Source organism: Microcaecilia unicolor, chromosome 5 (genome assembly GCF_901765095.1).
Source record: "Microcaecilia unicolor chromosome 5, aMicUni1.1, whole genome shotgun sequence".
Lineage (NCBI taxonomy): Eukaryota > Metazoa > Chordata > Amphibia > Gymnophiona > Siphonopidae > Microcaecilia > Microcaecilia unicolor.
Window position 1 is genome coordinate 359349973 of NC_044035.1, and position 18161 is coordinate 359368133.

Below are 18161 nucleotides of genomic sequence, written 5' to 3' on the forward strand. Positions count from 1 at the left end.
TAAGATCACGTGCAGTTTCGCTATTTATAGAATCCGGGGGTAGGTGTGTTGGGGATGACGGGTTATAAATAGGGGGGAAACCCTCCGCCAGTGAGAATAAGTGCTAATGATGCCAGATCCAGTCCTGGTTCTGATTGAACTTTTACAGCAGTGCTGTGGACTATGTCTTCCTGCTAGGGCTTAACTCTGAGCCAGGCAGTTCAAACTCCGAGTCAGCTTCCTGGTGGAAGAGGAGGGCGACATAGGCTGAAGCACTGCCCTCTTTCTCCTCCGGCTGCAGGGAGCTCAGAAGGCACGCAGGGGTCACCCATGTCTCTGCCGGGCTGGTATGGACCGCTGCCGGGATTCAGGGGCCCTGCACACAATGTTAGACAGACTGAAGCAGGCGACACAGAGACCCTGATGTATAACAGCTTGGAGAACTATAAGATACAGAACCGGCTGAGCAGCAGACGAATATTAAAATTCAGTGTGATGAGCCTGCCAGACAGAGAGCAATGAGCAGATGTGCTGCATATGTAAGATGATGGTGATTAACTCTAAGTTGATAAACAGAAACGAAGAAAACCAAAAAAGCAAAATAAAACAACATCTTTTTATTGGACTATTTAATACATTGTCTGACTGGCTTTCAAAGGCCAGAACCTTCTCCCTCAGGTCAGCAAAAGACGACAAAATCAGAATAGGAAGTATGGACATAAAAACATTCCAATGGCAATATCAGGGGGAAAGGTGAGGGGTGAGAAACAGGGAAAGTTGGATGGGTGATCAGACAGTGACAAAACAGAACAGTTTGATGATTTATAACGTGATAGGAAACTCAGATCTTAGTTAAGTACTTTCTTGTTGGTGTTGAAATATTTTATCATGTAGGTTGGTGAAGGGAGTAGCAACGTTTACAAATAGGACCCCTATTGTTTTCCAAAATTTGTATGTGAGAGATAACAGAGTTTCAGTTTTGCCTCCTTGGGCCAGGCCTGGATTCTGGCTGTGTCATTACTGGCATCTCGCCTTGTCCAACAGGTGATGAATCCTACAAGAAAAGAAAGAGAAAGATTTTAGCACATCTGGAACTGAAACCCATGACAGATGTATTTTCCTAGAGGGACTTTCCCATCACGAATTTTGGTTGAGGGCAGGAGATGAGCAGATAGCTGTAGGGTGATCAGTCACGAGCAGGAGATGGGTAGTTTGTTGTGGGCTGAGTCATGGAGGCAGGAGATGGGTAGTGAGATGTAAGGTGTTTGGAATAGGAGCATGAGATGGATGGGAAGATGTAGAGTGATTCATGGAGGCAGGAGATGGATGAGAAGTTATAGGGTGCTTAATGGGGAAAGAAGGGCAGCAATAGGGGGGTAGGAGATGGATGGGAAGATGTAGGATGATTTATGAGAGCATGAGATGGGCAGTGAGGGCAGAAGATGGATGAGAAGATGTGTGGTGATTCACTGGGGCAGGACATGGGCAAGAAGATGTAGGGTGTTTGGGAGAAGGATGGGAAGAGTGTGGTGATTCATGGGGACAGGAGATGGGCAATGAGATGTAGAGAAGCAGAAGATGGATGGGAATATGTGTGGTGATTCAGTGGAGCAGGAGATGGGCAATGAGATGTAGGGTGTTTGGTAGAGAAGCAGGAGATGAATGAGAAGAGTGTGGTGATTCATGTGGACAGGAGATGGGCAACGAGATGTAGGGTGTTTAGAAGAGGAGCAGGAGATGGATGGAAAGATGTGTGGTGATTCATGGGGACAGGAGATGGGCAATGAGATGTAGGGTGTTTGGTAGAGGAGCAGGAGATTAATGGGAGTATGTGTTGATTCACAGGAGCATGAGATGGGCAATGAGATGTAGGGTGTTTGGTAGAGGAGCAGAAGATGGATGGAAAGAGTGTGGTGATTCATGGGGACAGGAGATGGGCAATGAGATGTAGGGTGTTTGGTAGAGGAGCAGAAGATGGATGGAAAGAGTGTGGTGATTCATGGGGACAGGAGATGGGCAACGAGATGTAGAGAAGCAGGAGATGGATGGGAAGATGTGTGGTGATTCAGTGGAGCAGGAGATGGGCAATGAGATGTAGGGTGTTTGGTAGAGGAGCAGGAGATGAATGGGAAGAGTGTGGTGATTCATGTGGACAGGAGATGGGCAATGAGATGTAGGGTGTTTGGTAGAGGAGCAGGAGATGAATGGGAGTATGTGTTGATTCACAGGAGCATGAGATGGGCAATGAGATGTAGGGTGTTTGGTAGAGGAGCAGGAGATGAATGAGAAGAGTGTGGTGATTCATGGGGACAGGAGATGGGCAATGAGATGTAGGGTGTTTGGTAGAGGAGCAGGAGATGGATGAAAAGAGTGTGGTGATTCATGGGGACAGGAGATGGGCAACGAGATGTAGAGAAGCAGGAGATGGATGGGAAGATGAGTGGTGATTCATGGGGACAGGAGATGGGCAACGAGATGTAGAGAAGCAGGAGATGGATGGGAAGATGAGTGGTGATTCATGGGGACAGGAGATGGGCAACGAGATGTAGAGAATCAGGAGATGGATGGGAAGATGTGTGGTGATTCAGTGGAGCAGGAGATGGGCAATGAGATGTAGGGTGTTTGGTAGAGGAGCAGGAGATGAATGGGAGTATGTGTTGATTCACAGGAGCATGAGATGGGCAATGAGATGTAGGGTGTTTGGTAGAGGAGCAGGAGATGAATGGGAAGAGTGTGGTGATTCATGGGGACAGGAGATGGGCAACGAGATGTAGAGAAGCAGGAGATGGATGGGAAGATGTGTGGTGATTCAGTGGAGCAGGAGATGGGCAATGAGATGTAGGGTGTTTGGTAGAGGAGCAGGAGATGAATGGGAAGAGTGTGGTGATTCATGTGGACAGGAGATGGGCAATGAGATGTAGGGTGTTTGGTAGAGGAGCAGGAGATGAATGGGAGTATGTGTTGATTCACAGGAGCATGAGATGGGCAATGAGATGTAGGGTGTTTGGTAGAGGAGCAGGAGATGAATGGGAAGAGTGTTGTGATTCATGGGGACAGGAGATGGGCAACAAGATGTAGGGTGTTTGGAAGAGGAGCAGGAGATGGATGAGAAGGTGTAGGATGATTGTTAGGAAGTGGGACATGGATGAAATGGGACAAGAGATTAGTGAATCAGGCCTATGGGTGCTAATTCTATAAGTGGGTGCCTCCTGTAAGGTGTGGTGAAAGCCTATTCCTTAACAGCATCTGGGTGCTAAGATCCCTTTATAGAATAGTAGCATAACCAGGTATTGGTGCACCTTACGTTTAGGCTTACACAGTCACAGCAGCCATTGAGGGGTTTAACTGCTGGCACGTAAATGTGGAATGGACACACATAACTTAGCCTTCTGTAAGTTATTCATGTAAGTGGGAGTCCTGCCCATGCTCCGCCCAATTGTACACCCCCTTGCATGTCATAAACATATTCACGTGCCCTTACAGAATAGCGCTTAGAGCACTTACACACCTAAGTGCTAAGTTTCTCACCACTGTGCGTAACCGCAGGCGCCTTGTTATTGCCTTTTTAGGGTATAAATGTTTTCTAGTTGCTGGTTCCAGGCTTAAGCCTTTGGATTTGACTCTTTTGTTTCTGTCTTCAATCTGTGTGTCCTGGGGTGAGATATTGGGAGGGGGCCCTGTCTTTACCTGTCTGTTCTGGATGACAACCTTGGCAGAGAATTTCTTGCCACTGGAAGCCCAGGCATAGATGGGGAAGCTGTGCTGCCCCTCATGGAGTCTCATTGGCCTCTTTACCACCAGACGTCCATTGGGAAGAACCCTGACCCGGGAATCTCCAGCATCGTACGGTGCCTGCATTCTCCCGGAGCAGTCATCAAAGTGCACTGTCCAGGAAGGGGTAGTGGGGAAGAGGGATGGAGAAAGAAAAGATTAGTGTTTGAGACCACGTTAAGTGCCGCCTAGAGTCAGGAATGGTGTTAGATAGTGAGGAACCAACTTGCGGTAAACATGTAACGTACACACTGAAATGGGACTTAATGAGTTGTGCAATAAGATTCCATGAGGTGCTACATACCAGCTCCAGTAGTGTGCATGGGCATGGACAAAAAACAGTGTCCGTGGCAGATGCTGTAAAATCCCCTTTATTATTAACCAGCTGGAAATGAAAGCAAGAGGAATTTCATCCCCCACCCTCTGTACTCTCGGAAAGACCTGCAGCACCTCAACAACTGTCACTTCCCCACCTGGTCACTGGAAAGACGCTGCCTCAGTCTCCCCCACCCCACATCACAGTAATTAGTACCCCTCTAACTCCCACTTAAAAAGTAGTTCAAAGAGGTTAACAAAAAATTAATATAAAAACAAAATAAAATATAAAATGAATTAACATCAAATAAAAATGTTAAGACAGAAAATGCTTAACCATCTGTACCCTAATCCTTCCACCAATGTGTTAAAGAACTGTCCAGAGCAAGGGTTCTCAACCCAGTCCTGAGGACACAGCCAGCCAGTCAGGTTTTCAGGAGACCCACAAGGAATATGCATGAGATTGATTTGCATAGAATGGAGGAAGTGCATGCAGATTGTCTCATGCATATTCCTTGTGGGTATCCTGAAAACCTGAGTGGCTGGGTAAGAACCCCTGGTCTAGAAGTATCATCTAGTGTCCAGTGGTGGTGCTGGCCTGAGGACCTGGACATCTTTCCTGCCAGTGAAGATCTGCACCGGGACCCTCTGGAATGGGAGAGGGGGTCTGGTCACTGAGAGGTGTGCAATGGTGCCAAGGAGAGTATCTTGCTGGTGCTGGGTAGGGGGCTTAGACTGTGTGAGTGGGTGAATTACCCCTTTCACGTTTGGCTGGATAGCAAGGGAGAAACTGAGGCAGCATCAGGACCAAGGCGGATGGTGCATTTTTGGCTTTAGTGGGTCCTTGGGAAATAACACTATATCCCATATGAACTGCCCTCCTTTGTTTTAGCACATCCTGTATAATAATTTGGACCTCTGCACATCCGTCTGGCTGCCAGTTGTTCTAGGCTGCATAGCTCTACCCATCACTATTCCAGTGGTAGATCTAAAGCCAGGCCATATATTAACAGTTCGTAACACAGTTCCTATTGGTCCGCCCTGGGGATGATGTCACAGAGCGTACCAATGGGGAGTGAGAGGGAAGGGAACCCAGCAGCAGCCACCGGAAGTGAGTAAAAATTCCCCCCCCCCCCCGAGTTCCATTACCTCCTATCTCCCTCCACTCCCGTCCGTCCCAGTTCCACAGGCGCGCTCCAGTCCGATAGCCCCACTCCCGTCCGAGTTCGACGACCCCTCCTTCGATTTCCTCCACCCACCACCTCCCTCCCTCTCTCTCTGTGACCTCCGACTGCAAGCAGGACGTGTGTGGGTGCCCCAGCCCCAGTGTTGCCAGGTGGGCGGTTTTACCGCCCAATTGGGTGGTTTTCCGTGACCCGCCGTGGGAAATTTTTGCCCGTGGCGGGTCGCGGTTTTTTGGGCTTCTTTTTTTTCTTTTCTGCGGTTTTTCGGACGGTTTTTTCGGCCGCGGGGGGCGGGGTTAGTGATGTTTTGGGCGGGGTTAGTGACGTTCTGGGCGGGGCCGATGACGGGGGAGGCGGGGCCGGTGACAGGGGGAGGCGGGGCCGATGACGGCGGGGGCGGGGTTGATGATGGCGGGGGCGGGGTGATGACGGCAGGGGCGGGGTGATGACACGGGGGTGGGGGTGTCAGGGGCGGGGTTTGAGTTTGGGCGGGTTTTGGGCTGTTTTTAGGCTGGATTGGGTGGGAAAAAAATTTTCCACCTGGCAACCCTGCCCAGCCCTTCGTAAGTGCCAGCTGTTTAAAACATTTTACCTCCTGCTCCGCGGTCCGCCGGCAACAGTGAAGTCCAGCACGCACGGACGCCGCTTCACACTGCCTTTGCTTTCACTTCTGTTTCAGCTGTTCCTGTGGTCCCGCCCTTCCGCAAACAGGAAATGTGGGCGGGACCACAGGAACAGCTGAAACAGAAACGAAAGCAAAGTCTGTCTGAAGCGGCGTCCATGCATGCAGGGCTTCACTGTTGCTGGCGGAGCGGGAGGTAGGTAAAAACTTTTAAACAACAGCTGGCACTTACGAAGGAGAGGGGGGGAGGGGGGTCCTGAAACAACAGAGGGGGGAGGGGGTCCTGAGAAACAGGGGGGGGAGGGGGGTCCATGTGCAGAGGTCCAAATTATTATATAGGATGTGCACATGCTGACAAAGGCTGAACCCCAGAAAGGAAGCAGGAGTCTCCAGCTCAGCTCATCCTCTGCACACTGTTCCCTCTAAGCTCAGTGGGGATCCTCCACTACAGTCCTGCCAGTAGGGGGTACCATTTCACTATCACATTTTCAAGCTTGCCAGGTGCCCTTGGCCTGGATTGGCCGCTGTCGTGGACAGGATGCTGGGCTCGATGGACCCTTAGTCTTTTCCCAGTGTGGCATTACTTATGTACTAATACTGAGGGACAGGCAGTCTGAAGGCTCCAGGGAACTTGCCTGTCCCTAGTGATTGAAAACAGAATCTTGAAGTACCACTCACAGGCAGGCAACACAGTTGGAGGAATTTCCCACTCAGCCTAGAGGCAACAGTGCGTTCTGATGGGGTGAGCTGTGCCCTCTTTTCTCCTCACTCTGATCTGTCCCTACCTTTGCCCAAAACTCTGCCTCTCTCCAGGGTCATCCGGGTCACTGTGAAGACGTAACTCTCAGAGCTGAATCCCGGCTCACATGGTCTTGTCTCCTTGGACACCCCTTCTGCAACCTATGCCAGAAGACAGAGCAGATGGTTAGTGCATTCCGCCAGAGAAAAGCTGATGGGGGAGGCCAGGAGGGGCATAATCGAACGGGGCGCCCAAGTTTTCCTGAGGATGTCCTCGCAGGACGTCCCGGCGAAGGGGCAGGGAAACCCGTATTATCAAAACAAGATGGGCGGCCATCTTTCATTTCAATAATACGGTCGGGGACGCCCAAATCTCAACATTTAAGTCGACCTTAGACATGGTCGTCCCCGATTTTCGGCGTTAATGGAAACCGAGGACACCCATCTCAGAAAGGACCAAATCCAAGCCATTTGGTTGTGGGAGGAGCCAGCATTCATAGCGCACTGGTCCCCCTGACATGCCAGGACACCAACTGGGCACCCTAGGGGGCACTGCAGAAAAAGCTCCCAGATGCATAGCTCCCTTACCTTGCATGCTGAGCCCCCAAACCCCCCCAAAACCCACTCCCCACAATTGTACACCACTACCATAGCCCTTATAGGTGAGGGGGGGGGCAGCTAGATGTGGGTACAGTGGGTTTTGGAGGGCTCACATTTACCACCGCAAGTGTAACAGGTAGGGGGAGATGTACGTTTGGGAAGCTTGCCAGGTGCCCTTGACCTGGATTGGCCGCTGTCGTGGACAGGATGCTGGGCTCGATGGACCCTTGGTCTTTTCCCAGTGTGGCATTACTTATGTACTTATGGGCCTGGGTACGGCTGCCTGAAGTGCACTGCACCCACTAAAAAGTGCTCCAGGGACCTGCATACTGCTGTCATAGAGCTGGGTATGACATTTGAGGCTGGCATAGAGGCTAGAAAAAAATATTTAAAAATTTTTTTTTTTTTAGGGTGGGAGGAGGTTAGTGACCACTGGAGGAGTAAGGGGAGGTCATCCCCGATTCCCTCTGGTGGTCATCTGGTTATTTAGGGCACATTTTTGTGGCTTGCTCGTAAAAAAAAAGGACCAAGCAAAGTCACCCAAATGTTCATCAGGGACGCCCTTCTTTTTTCTATTATCGGCCGAGGACGCCCATGTGTTAAGCACGCCCAGTCCCGTCTTCACTATGCTTCCAACACATCCACAGGAACTTTGGTCATCCCCGCGACGGAAAGCAGTTGAGGACGCCCAAAATCGGCTTTCGATTATGCCGATTTGGGCGACCCTGTTAGAAGGGCGCCCATCTTGCGATTTGTGCCGAAAGATGGGCGCCTTTCTCTTTCGAAAATAAGCCTGCAGGTGTCCTGCTTTTCCAGAGTCTGAAGTGGGGGCTTTACGCTTCCCAGTTGCACTGATGTTTCCCAGCAGAGTTCAGCCATCCTTTCAACATGACGGTCATCATGTACTGGAAGCCAGAGCTGTGGATCATAGTCATCTTCCAATAAGCACGCCACACCTGTTTCCTGGCTAAAGCAAAGCTAAGACATTTAACTGTGGCCATTGAACACCCTCTCATGCAAAAGCACAGACATGCCTACGACTTTGTTATTGCTGCAACACTGTCCTGGCTTAGAGTTTAAAGTTACCAGATTTTTGGTGTGCAAAATCTGGAACCCTTAGCAGGGAGGGTAGGCTGAGTGGGAGCAGGGTCCCCCTTTCCCTGTTAAAAAGATAATTACCCAATATCTTACAGCACAGTGGAACCCCGATATTGCACTATGATTTGGAACCATAAAATATCGTGTTAAATGCGGGGTTGCATTATAGTAGGGTCAACAGAACATGAACACAACTGAAGCAAAAATGAATCTGATGCAAAAGGAACTGTATGTAAAGACGGGGAGCCATGACATGGTTGTGTTATTGCAGGGCACGTTATGTCAAGGTTCCACTGTATATTCTTTGCAAACTTGGACTTGGGAAAAATCCTCAATTCCAGGAATAACATGTATAGAATGTTTGGGAAGCTTGCCAGGTGCCCTTGGCCTGGATTGGCCGCTGTCGTGGACAGGATGCTGGGCTCGATGGACCCTTGGTCTTTTCCCAGTGTGGCATTACTTATGTAACTTAATATTTGGCCTTTGGCCGCTGGATAAAATACCTGCACTTTATCTGACCTAGACATTCAGCAGTGCCAAAAGTAACATTCCACAATCACAGTGTCGAGGGTCTCTAATGGGGTTAGAGGTTTCACGTGTCACCACAACACACAGCTTGCACACAAATTGAAAGGGAAGAGCCTTCTGCTCTTCCCCCAATTCCTACCCCCTTTTGGGGTCACTTATACAATGCACAGTACCTCCCTGTCAAGGTGTCTCCCGGAGGCAGAGAGGAGAGGAGAGGATAGATTATTGCAACCTACTTCTCACTGGCCTCCCACTTAACCATCTATCCCCCCTTTAATCCGTTCAGAACTCTGCTGCACGTCTTATATTCCGCCTGAACCGATATACTCATATCGCCCCTCTTCTCAGGTCACTTCACTGGCTTCCAATCAGATACCGCATTCAATTCAAGCTTCTCCTTCTTACCTACAAATGCACTCAGTCTGCAGCCCCTCATTACCTCTACCCTCATTTCCCCTTACGTTCCCGCCCGTAACCTCCACTCACAGGACAAATCCCTCCTTTCAGTACCCTTCTCCACCACCGCCAACTCCAGGCTCCGCTCATTCTGCCTCGCCTCACCCTATGCTTGGAATAAACTTCCTGAGCCCTTACACCAAGCCCCCTCCCTACCCATCTTCAAATCCTTGCTCAAAGCCCACCTCTTCAATGTTGCTTTCGGCACCTAACCTACCTTTCAGGAAATCTAGACTGCCCCTATTTGACTGACTGTACATTTGTCCTTTAGATTGTAAGCTCCTTTGAGCAGGGACTGTCCTTCTATGTTAAATTGTACAGCGCTGCGTAACCCTAGTAGCGCTTTAGAAATGTCAAGTAGTAGTAGTAGGCATGGGGGGGGGGGGGGGGGGGGGGAAGCCACTGCTTGCCCTGGGCTTGGTAGCATGGAACGTTGCTACTATTGGAGATTCTACATGGAATGTTGCTACTATTGGAGATTCTACATGGAATGTTGCTATTCCACTAGCAACATTCCATGTAGAAGGCTGCGCAGGCTTCTGTTTCTGTGAGTCTGACGTCCTGCACATACGTGCAGGACGTCAGACTCACAGAAGCAGAAGCCTGCGCGGCCACATTGGTGATCTGCAAGGGCCGACTTCTACATGGAATGTTGCTACTATTGGAGATTCTACATGGAATGTTGCTATTCCACTAGCAACATTCCATGCCCCTATTTGACTGACTGTACATTTGTCCTTTAGATTGTAAGCTCCTTTGAGCAGGGATTGTCCTATGTTAAATTGTACAGCGCTGCGTAACCCTAGTAGCGCTTTAGAAATGTCAAGTAGTAGTAGTAGGCATGGGGGGGGGGGGGGGGGAAGCCACTGCTTGCCCTGGGCTTGGTAGCATGGAACGTTGCTACTATTGGAGATTCTACATGGAATGTTGCTACTATTGGAGATTCTACATGGAATGTTGCTATTCCACTAGCAACATTCCATGTAGAAGGCTGCGCAGGCTTCTGTTTCTGTGAGTCTGACGTCCTGCACGTACGTGCAGGACGTCAGACTCACAGAAGCAGAAGCCTGCGCGGCCACATTGGTGATCTGCAAGGGCCGACTTCTACATGGAATGTTGCTACTATTGGAGATTCTACATGGAATGTTGCTACTATTGGTGATTCTACATGGAATGTTGCTACTATTGGAGATTCTACATGGAATGTTGCTATTCCACTAGCAACATTCCATGCCCCTATTTGACTGACTGTACATTTGTTCTTTAGATTGTAAGCTCCTTTGAGCAGGGATTGTCCTATGTTAAATTGTACAGCGCTGTGTAACCCTAGTAGCGCTTTAGAAATGTCAAGTAGTAGTAGTAGAAAGGTAAACATGGTAAATTGAAGGATTAGAAGAATTACTGTATCTGTTGCAAGAACCATTCGAAAGGAAAAACGAAAAGAAATCTATTTCTCTCCCTCCAGTAGGTTGGAGGATAGTATTTCAGGTTCAAAGCAAAAATCAGGATAACAGGTAAGTTAAATAATATTTCTGGGGGAAAAAACCCTTTTGATTTTACATGAAAAAGTGCAATCAATTCATCTGCACAGTATCTGCAATTGTTTGTATGCAAATGCCAAAAGTCTAAAAAATAAGACGGGAGAGTTTGAATGTTTAGCAGTAAATGAAGAGGTAAATATAAGCGGCATTTTAGAGACCCGGTGGGACTGAGAGGACAATCGGTGGAGGGCTGGGGTGTGATGGGGATGAGGCAGACGGTGAAATACTAATAGAAATGAGGACAGAGAACAAATTTGGCAACACAGTAATAATGGGGAAATTAAATTTTCCATGTAGAAACCGTGACTCCACCCAAACACGCCTAAAAGCCACTGCACACACTGGGGTAACTTTATAAAAGCCCTTTGAAGAATTCTCAGTAAACTTACCCCAGTGAGGGCAATTTCCAAAAGTCATTTACCCCAGTATATGGGCTGTTTGAAAACTGCCCACCTGTAGCTAAATGTTTGTGGGGCTGTCCGGATGTTCACCTGTTCTTTGCTGCCCCTCAGAGGCTGCCTCCCTGGGTGGCTTCCTGGTTTACCTGATAGTTCATTGCTCATTGCCCCTCTTAGCATTCAGTCCTCCTTCTTTCTCTTATCTGTTGCCCAGTTCCCTCATTCCCTTCTCCTATACGTCCCTTTCATCCATGCCTTTCCAGTGTTTCTCAACCCTTATGCACTTTCTCCAGGTCCTTCACCCCTCCCTCCAGTCATAAGAACATAAGAGTAGCCATACTGGGTCAGATCAGTGGTCCATCTAGCCCAGTATCCTGTTTCCAACAGTGGCCAAAGCAGGTCACAAGTTCCTGGCAGAAACCCAAATAGAATAACATTTCATGCTACCAACCCCAGGGCAAACAGTGGCTTCCCCATGTCTAGCTCAATAACAGACCACAGACTTTTCCTCCAGGAACCTGTCTAAACCTTTTGTAAACCCAGATACACTAACCGCTGTTACTACATCCTCCGGCAAAGAGTTCCAGAGCTTAACTATTCATTAAGGGGTCCTTTTACCAAGCTGGGGTAAAAAGGGCCCTGCGTTAGCGACTGGGGTCGTTCTTGCCACGCGTCAAGACCCTTTTTACCGCAGCGGGTAAAAAGCCCCTAAATAACATGGCCATGCGATAAGATTATTCTTACCATGTGGCCATACAGGGGGCAGCACTTACTGCCACCCACTGAGGTGGTGGAAAGGGCTCCAGGAGCAACCCGGTGGTAATTGGGAAGTTAGCACTGTGCTAGAAATTCTGACTCATTTTCTGTAGCTTCAGGAATGACGTGTGCTCAAGGCAGAACTACCGCTGGCCGCTGTGTTGTGCCAGCGACAGTTCTGGGTTTCCACGCAACAAACCCACTGCCATGCGGCAACCCAAGGGCCCCTGAGTGAAAAAATAGTTCCTCCTATTTATTTTAAAAGTATTTCCATGTAATGCCCTCGAGTGTCCCTCAGTCTTTGTACTTTTGGAATGAGTAAAAAATCAATTTACTTCTACTCGTTTTAAGCCACTCGGGATTTTGTAGACCTCAATCATATCTCCCCTCATCTGTCTCTTTTCCACGCTGAAGAGCCCTAACCACTTTAGCCTTTCCTCATATGAGAGGAGTTCCATCCCCTTTATCATAAGACATAAGCATCGCCATGCTGGGACAGACTAAGGGTCCATCGAGCCCAGCACCCTGTCTCCGACAGCGGCCAAAAGAACAAGCATTTCGTCCAGCCCATCCCAGAAATAGTGGATTATTCCTACATCCATTCAATAACATTCTATGTCCTTTTCCTCCAGGAAGCCGTCTAACCTTTTTTTAAACTCCGCTAAGCCAACCGCCCCAACCACCTTATCCGGTAACGAATTCCAGAGTCTAACCACGCGTTGATTCGTTTTAAATTTACTACACTGCAGCTTCATCGCATGCCCCCTTGTCCTTGTATTTTTGGAAAGAGTAAACAAGCGCTTCACATCTACCCGTTCAACTCCACTCATTATTTTATAGACCTCTATCATATCTCCCCTCAGCCACCTTTTCTCCAAGCTGAAGAGCCCCAACCACTTTAGCCTTTCCTCACAAGGAAGCATCTGCGTACACCCAACGCGTGCCAAAATGGAGTTACCGCCTGACTACCGCATGGCTCTTGCTGTAATTTCATTTTTGGTGCACATCCGATACGCGTGTCTGAAAAATATTTTCTATTTTTGGACGCATGTAACAGACACGCGCCAAGTGGCATTTGGCATGCATAGGTCATTATCGCCCGGTTACCATGAGTCTTTACTGCTAGGTCAATGGCTGGCGGTAAGGTCTCAGACCCAAAATGGACGTGCGGCAATTTTCATTTTGCCACACATCCATTTTCAACAAAAATTTTAAAAAGGCCTTTTTTTTTTACAGACACAAAATGGATTTGCTTGTGCCCAGCCTACCACAAGCCATTTTTCAGTGTGCCTTTCTGAAAGGACCCCTTAGTGACTTGCCCAAGGTCACAAGGAGCTACAGTGGGAATTGAACCCAGGTTACCAGCATCAAAGTCCATTATACTAACCATTAGGCCACTCCTCCAAGATGTCACATCACAATCCTTTATCTGGACAATGACCCCTAATGTGGATCTTCGCTTCGTGTAGCTATACTTTGGATTACTGGTCCTCAAGTGAATCACTTTGCATTTGTCCACATTAAATTTCACCTGCCACTTAGGTGCCCAGGAGGCTTATTTTCAAAGCACTTAGCCTCCCAAAGTTCCATAGAAACATATGGAACTTAGCCTCCCAAAGTGCTTTGAAAATATGCCTCCAGGTCTTCCAGTCCCCCAAGATCCTCCTGCATTTTCTCATAATCCACTTGCATAATTTGGTGTCATCTGTAAATCTGATCATTTCATTTCTTGTTCTCTTTTCCAGTTAAATGGCACTGGTCCCAGTACAGATCACTGTGGTACTCCACTATTCTCCTTCCTCCACTCAAGAGTATTTAAGTGCCTTTTAGAAGTAATCCCTGTTATATTAGCTTTACACATACCTCAGTTTTGATTTTCCATTTGCTTCCGAGTCTTAAGCCTGCATTTAATACATCTCTCGTACTGTACGTAAAATTTAGTAACCACTTTGATTGTGGCTTTCTGGAAGCAGCCCACCCTGACTTCCTTCCAGGGACTCTGCAGCTCCCTCCTTCCTGCCAACTCAGCTCAAACCTCCTCTTTACCCAACTCTCTCACTCAGACAATATAGCTGGACAGACAAATGGAAAGAAATACAGCTGGATGGATGGACAGACAGACAGAGCTCCCAATTCTAATCCTTAATAAAGACAAAACAACAAAAGACTACATTGGAATAACTTAATATATTTTGGGGGAGTGAAAAGCCCCTTCCTCGGGTCAGTACAGAATTTTGCTCTTACCCGCTCGGAAGAAGTTTGTCCTTGAAATGGACTTTCTTGTAATACCATGAGAACTTCTGTAAGTTCCCTTCAGCTCAGCATCTGACTTTCATTAACTCTCCTCCCTTCTCTCATTTATGAACATCCATCTCTTAACTTTGAAAGAGTTTTCTAAGTCAGGGCTCATTCTGGCATGAAAGTGGACCATCAGTTGACATGTGCAACTAATAGACAAAAGAAGAAGGTTACCTGAATCAGAAAGAACAGGAGACCCAGCTGGAACAGGGTCATCATTTCAAATCTGCAATCCCTGGACTGAGAGAGCGGAGGCAGCAGGGAAGAGGAAGAAGAGGAGGAGGGAGGGACAGAGATGAGGAGAGAATGGGAGGCCCCAGCCTAGAAGTAAATGACTCAGAAATCAAAATGTTTTGCTATATACAGATGATCTGGTTATTCTGTCCTCACCAAAGAAGGTCTAGAGAAACTAGACCTACTGCAAACCCTGGGCCAAAACCCCTCCACCATGATTTCAAGAAGTAGAGCAGACTTTAGAATATACATTCCTTAGCCTAAGATTAAATGCATCTGGAGTTTTAAATTGTCTATAAAAACACTACACCAAAAAGCTCTAAGGGGTCATTTTACTAAGGTGTTCTGGGAAATGGCCTGTGCTGTTGTGGGCGTTGGTGTTGGACTTGCGCAGGTCCATTTATTCAGCGTGACTGCAAAAAAGGCCTTTTTTTTTTTGGCTGAAAATAGACGTGTGACAAAATAAAAATCAGCGCATGCCCATTTTGGGCCTGAGACCTTACCGTCACCCATTCACTTAGCGGTAAGTTCTCACGCGTTAATCAGGCAGTAACCGTTAGTGCACGTACACTGCCGATTACATTCCAGTCAGCGCCACGCAGTAGAAAATAAAACAAAATTTTCTGCAGCGTGTATCGGACATGCGTAAAAAATGGAATTACCATCCGGGGCACGCGGCAGCCAAGCGGTAATTCCAAATTGATGCATGTTGGACGCAGGGGCATAGCCAGACTTCAGCAGAAGGGGGGTTCAGAGCCTGAGGTGAGGGGGGCACATTTTAGCCCACCCCCCGCCATTGCTCAATATAGCTTACATAGTACCGGACAGGCCTTTGCAGGCTCCGGTGTGAACAAATACAGGGTGATGTTGTGGTAAGATCAAGTTCATGTGGCACAGCCCAGTGACATAGCCAGAAGGCAATTTTTGGGTGGGCCAACAGGTTGTATGGGTGGGCACTAGACAGTGGTGTGCTGGTAAATGTTTAACAACAGGCTCTCTCCCTGGTCCACCTCTGTGCCTCCCCTCAAAATTGCAGAGCTGGCTATAGCCGGAGAGAGAGCCTGGGGGGGGGGGGGGGGGGGGGGGGGGGGGCAATGCATTACTCTCTCCAGGAAAAAAAAAATTAAATGATCCCAGGTTCCAATCTAATTCATGTTTAATGTGGGATAAAATTCCATAAATAAGTAAATAAATATAAACTTTTAATGCTGAGCACCTGATTCTCAAAGTGGACGTATTCCAAACACTATAATGAAAATAAAATGATCTTTTCTACCTTTGTTGTCTGCTGACTTTGTTTTTCTGATCATGCCGGCCTAGTATTCGATTCTGCTGCTTTCTGTCCTCTTAACTCCATTTCCAGGGCTTCCTTTCCATTTATTTCTTTACTTTCTGCCTTTCTTCTTCATTTCTTGCTCTATATCCTTAAGTAAAAGCTGGGTCCTCCGCAGACTTGACTGTCCAGTGGATCCAGTTTTGCCTATTTTCTTCATCCATGTGCAGTTTTTCTCCTCTCTTCCTTTTCCGTCATCTCATCTCCTTCCTCACTCTTCCCTCCCCTCCATCCATGTTCAGCATTTCTTCTCTCTCCCTTCCCTGTCCTCCATCCATGTCCAGCAACCCTCCTCCCCTGCCCTCCCCTCCATCCATGCATGTCCAGCAACCCTCCCCTCCCCTGCCCTCCCCTCCATCCACCCATGTCCAGCAACTCTCCTCTCCCCTGCCCCCCTCCAGCTATCCATACCCAGCAATTCTCTTCTCTCCCCTGTCCCCCTCCATCCATCCATCCCCAGTGATTCTCTTCTCTCCCCTGCCCCCTCCAGCCATCCATACCCAGCGATTCTCTTCTCTCCCCTGCCCTCCCATCCATCCATACCCAGCGATTCTCTTCTCTCCCCTGCCCCCCCCTAGCCATCCATACCCAGCGATTCTCTTCTCTCCCCTGCCCTGCCCTCCCCTCCTGCTCCCATCCATGTCCAGCGACTGGATTGGCCACTGTTGGAAACAGGATACTGGGCTAGATGGACCATTGGTCTGACCCAGAATGGCTATTCTTATGTTCTTAAGACTTTGCAGCAGAAAAATCACCAAGCTGAAGGGCTGCACAGTAGGCATGCAAAAGACAAACCTGAAATGGCTTCTGATGTAAAAAAACGAACAAACCCAAACCCCCCAAATTTTGGCCCACTCTTTTCCTTCCCAAATAATACAGAATATTTTCTACAGCTTAGGGCTGGATTAAAAATGCTGGCATTATCTGAGGTGAAATGCTGGTGACCCAGTGGGCCTTGGACTCTCTTCCTCCCCCCCCCCCCCCACATCTAGGGATCAAGCACTAGCATTGCTTCTGCCCCCCCAAGTCAAGAGGTGGGTGGGCAGATCAGGGGGGGCTTTGGAGGTTAACAGGGAAATCTTTGTGGGGGGGCTTTGGAGGTTAGCAAGGAAATCTTTGTGGTGTGGAGTGACAGGAGCCTGGTGTGTGAGCCAATCCTCTCACACACTGAAAGGAGGATACAGTAAAGGAGGATGCACTGGTTTTTGTCAGCCCAGTTTTTAACATAGTAACATAGTAAATGACGGCAGATAAAGACCTGAACGGTCCATCCAGTCTGCCTAACAAGATAAACTCATTTACATGGTATGTGATACTTTATACCAGAGTTTGATTTGTCCTTTCCTTTCTCAGGGCGTAGACCGTAGAAGTCTGCCCAGCACTGTTCTTGTACTAAAAGTTCTGAAGATTCTGGAATCCTAGAGTTACAAGATTCTGGAATCCCAATTAGTAGCAACATTCCATGTAGAACCCCAAAGAGTAACATAGTAAATGACAGCAGATAAAGACCTGAGCGGTCCATCCAGTCTTCCCAACAAGATAAACTCATTTTACATGGTATGTGATACTTTATACCCGAGTTTGATTTGTAATTGCCATTCTCAGGGCACAGACCGTAGAAGTCAGCTCAGCAGTGTTCTTGTACTAAGTTCTGAAGCTAACGTCGAAGCCCCTTAAATTTACACTCCAGCCCATCCATATCTATTCAGTCATGATCAGGGCGTAGACCATAGAAGTCTGCCCAGCTCCAGTTTTGTTTCCCAATTACTGGCGTTGCCACCCAATCACCGCTCAGATTCCACGGAACCATTCCTTCTAAACAGGATTCCTTTGTGTTTATCCCACACACGTTTGAATTCCATTGCCGTTTTCATCTCCACCACCTCCCGCATATCCACCACCCTCTCCGTCATGGTAATTTGAATGCTAATAGTTTACTACATTGAGAATAAAAGATTTTTTTTTTTCTTTTTACTACATGCATTTGAAAACTGTGCATTGATACTGGGTGCAACGCACTGAGCTCAGAGCTTTGGCTCCTCAGTGTCTGCACCGGCTGTCACCACAAGAGGGCACCTTAAGACTGGACAAGAGCACATAAGGAGTAATGTCAGAAAATTCTTTCTCACGGAGAGGGTTGTTGATGCCTGGAATGCCCTCCCGAGGCAGGTGCTGGAGAAAAAAATGTTGGCGGAATTCAAAAAGGTGTGGGAAGAACACAGAGAATCTCTAATTAGAAAATGAATGGTATAAAAAAACCCAAAACTTAAAGGGTTGCATATGTGTTTGCATGACAAGTTCTGCTAGATG

At 48.0% G+C, this 18161-nt stretch overlaps 1 protein-coding gene across 1 annotated transcript; it reads right to left on the reverse strand.

Moving 5' to 3' along the window:
- Nucleotides 1-576: 576 nt before the first annotated feature.
- On the reverse strand, nucleotides 577-14546 carry LOC115469957 (cadherin-1-like). The gene is made up of 4 exons (XM_030202758.1): nucleotides 14459-14546; nucleotides 6657-6771; nucleotides 3667-3863; nucleotides 577-1033 (listed from the first exon to the last, which is right to left on the reverse strand). Exons 1-4 carry the CDS (start codon nucleotides 14501-14503, stop codon nucleotides 953-955), a joined length of 438 nt encoding a protein of 145 aa, XP_030058618.1. The 5' UTR covers nucleotides 14504-14546; the 3' UTR covers nucleotides 577-952.
- Nucleotides 14547-18161: the final 3615 nt, after the last annotated feature.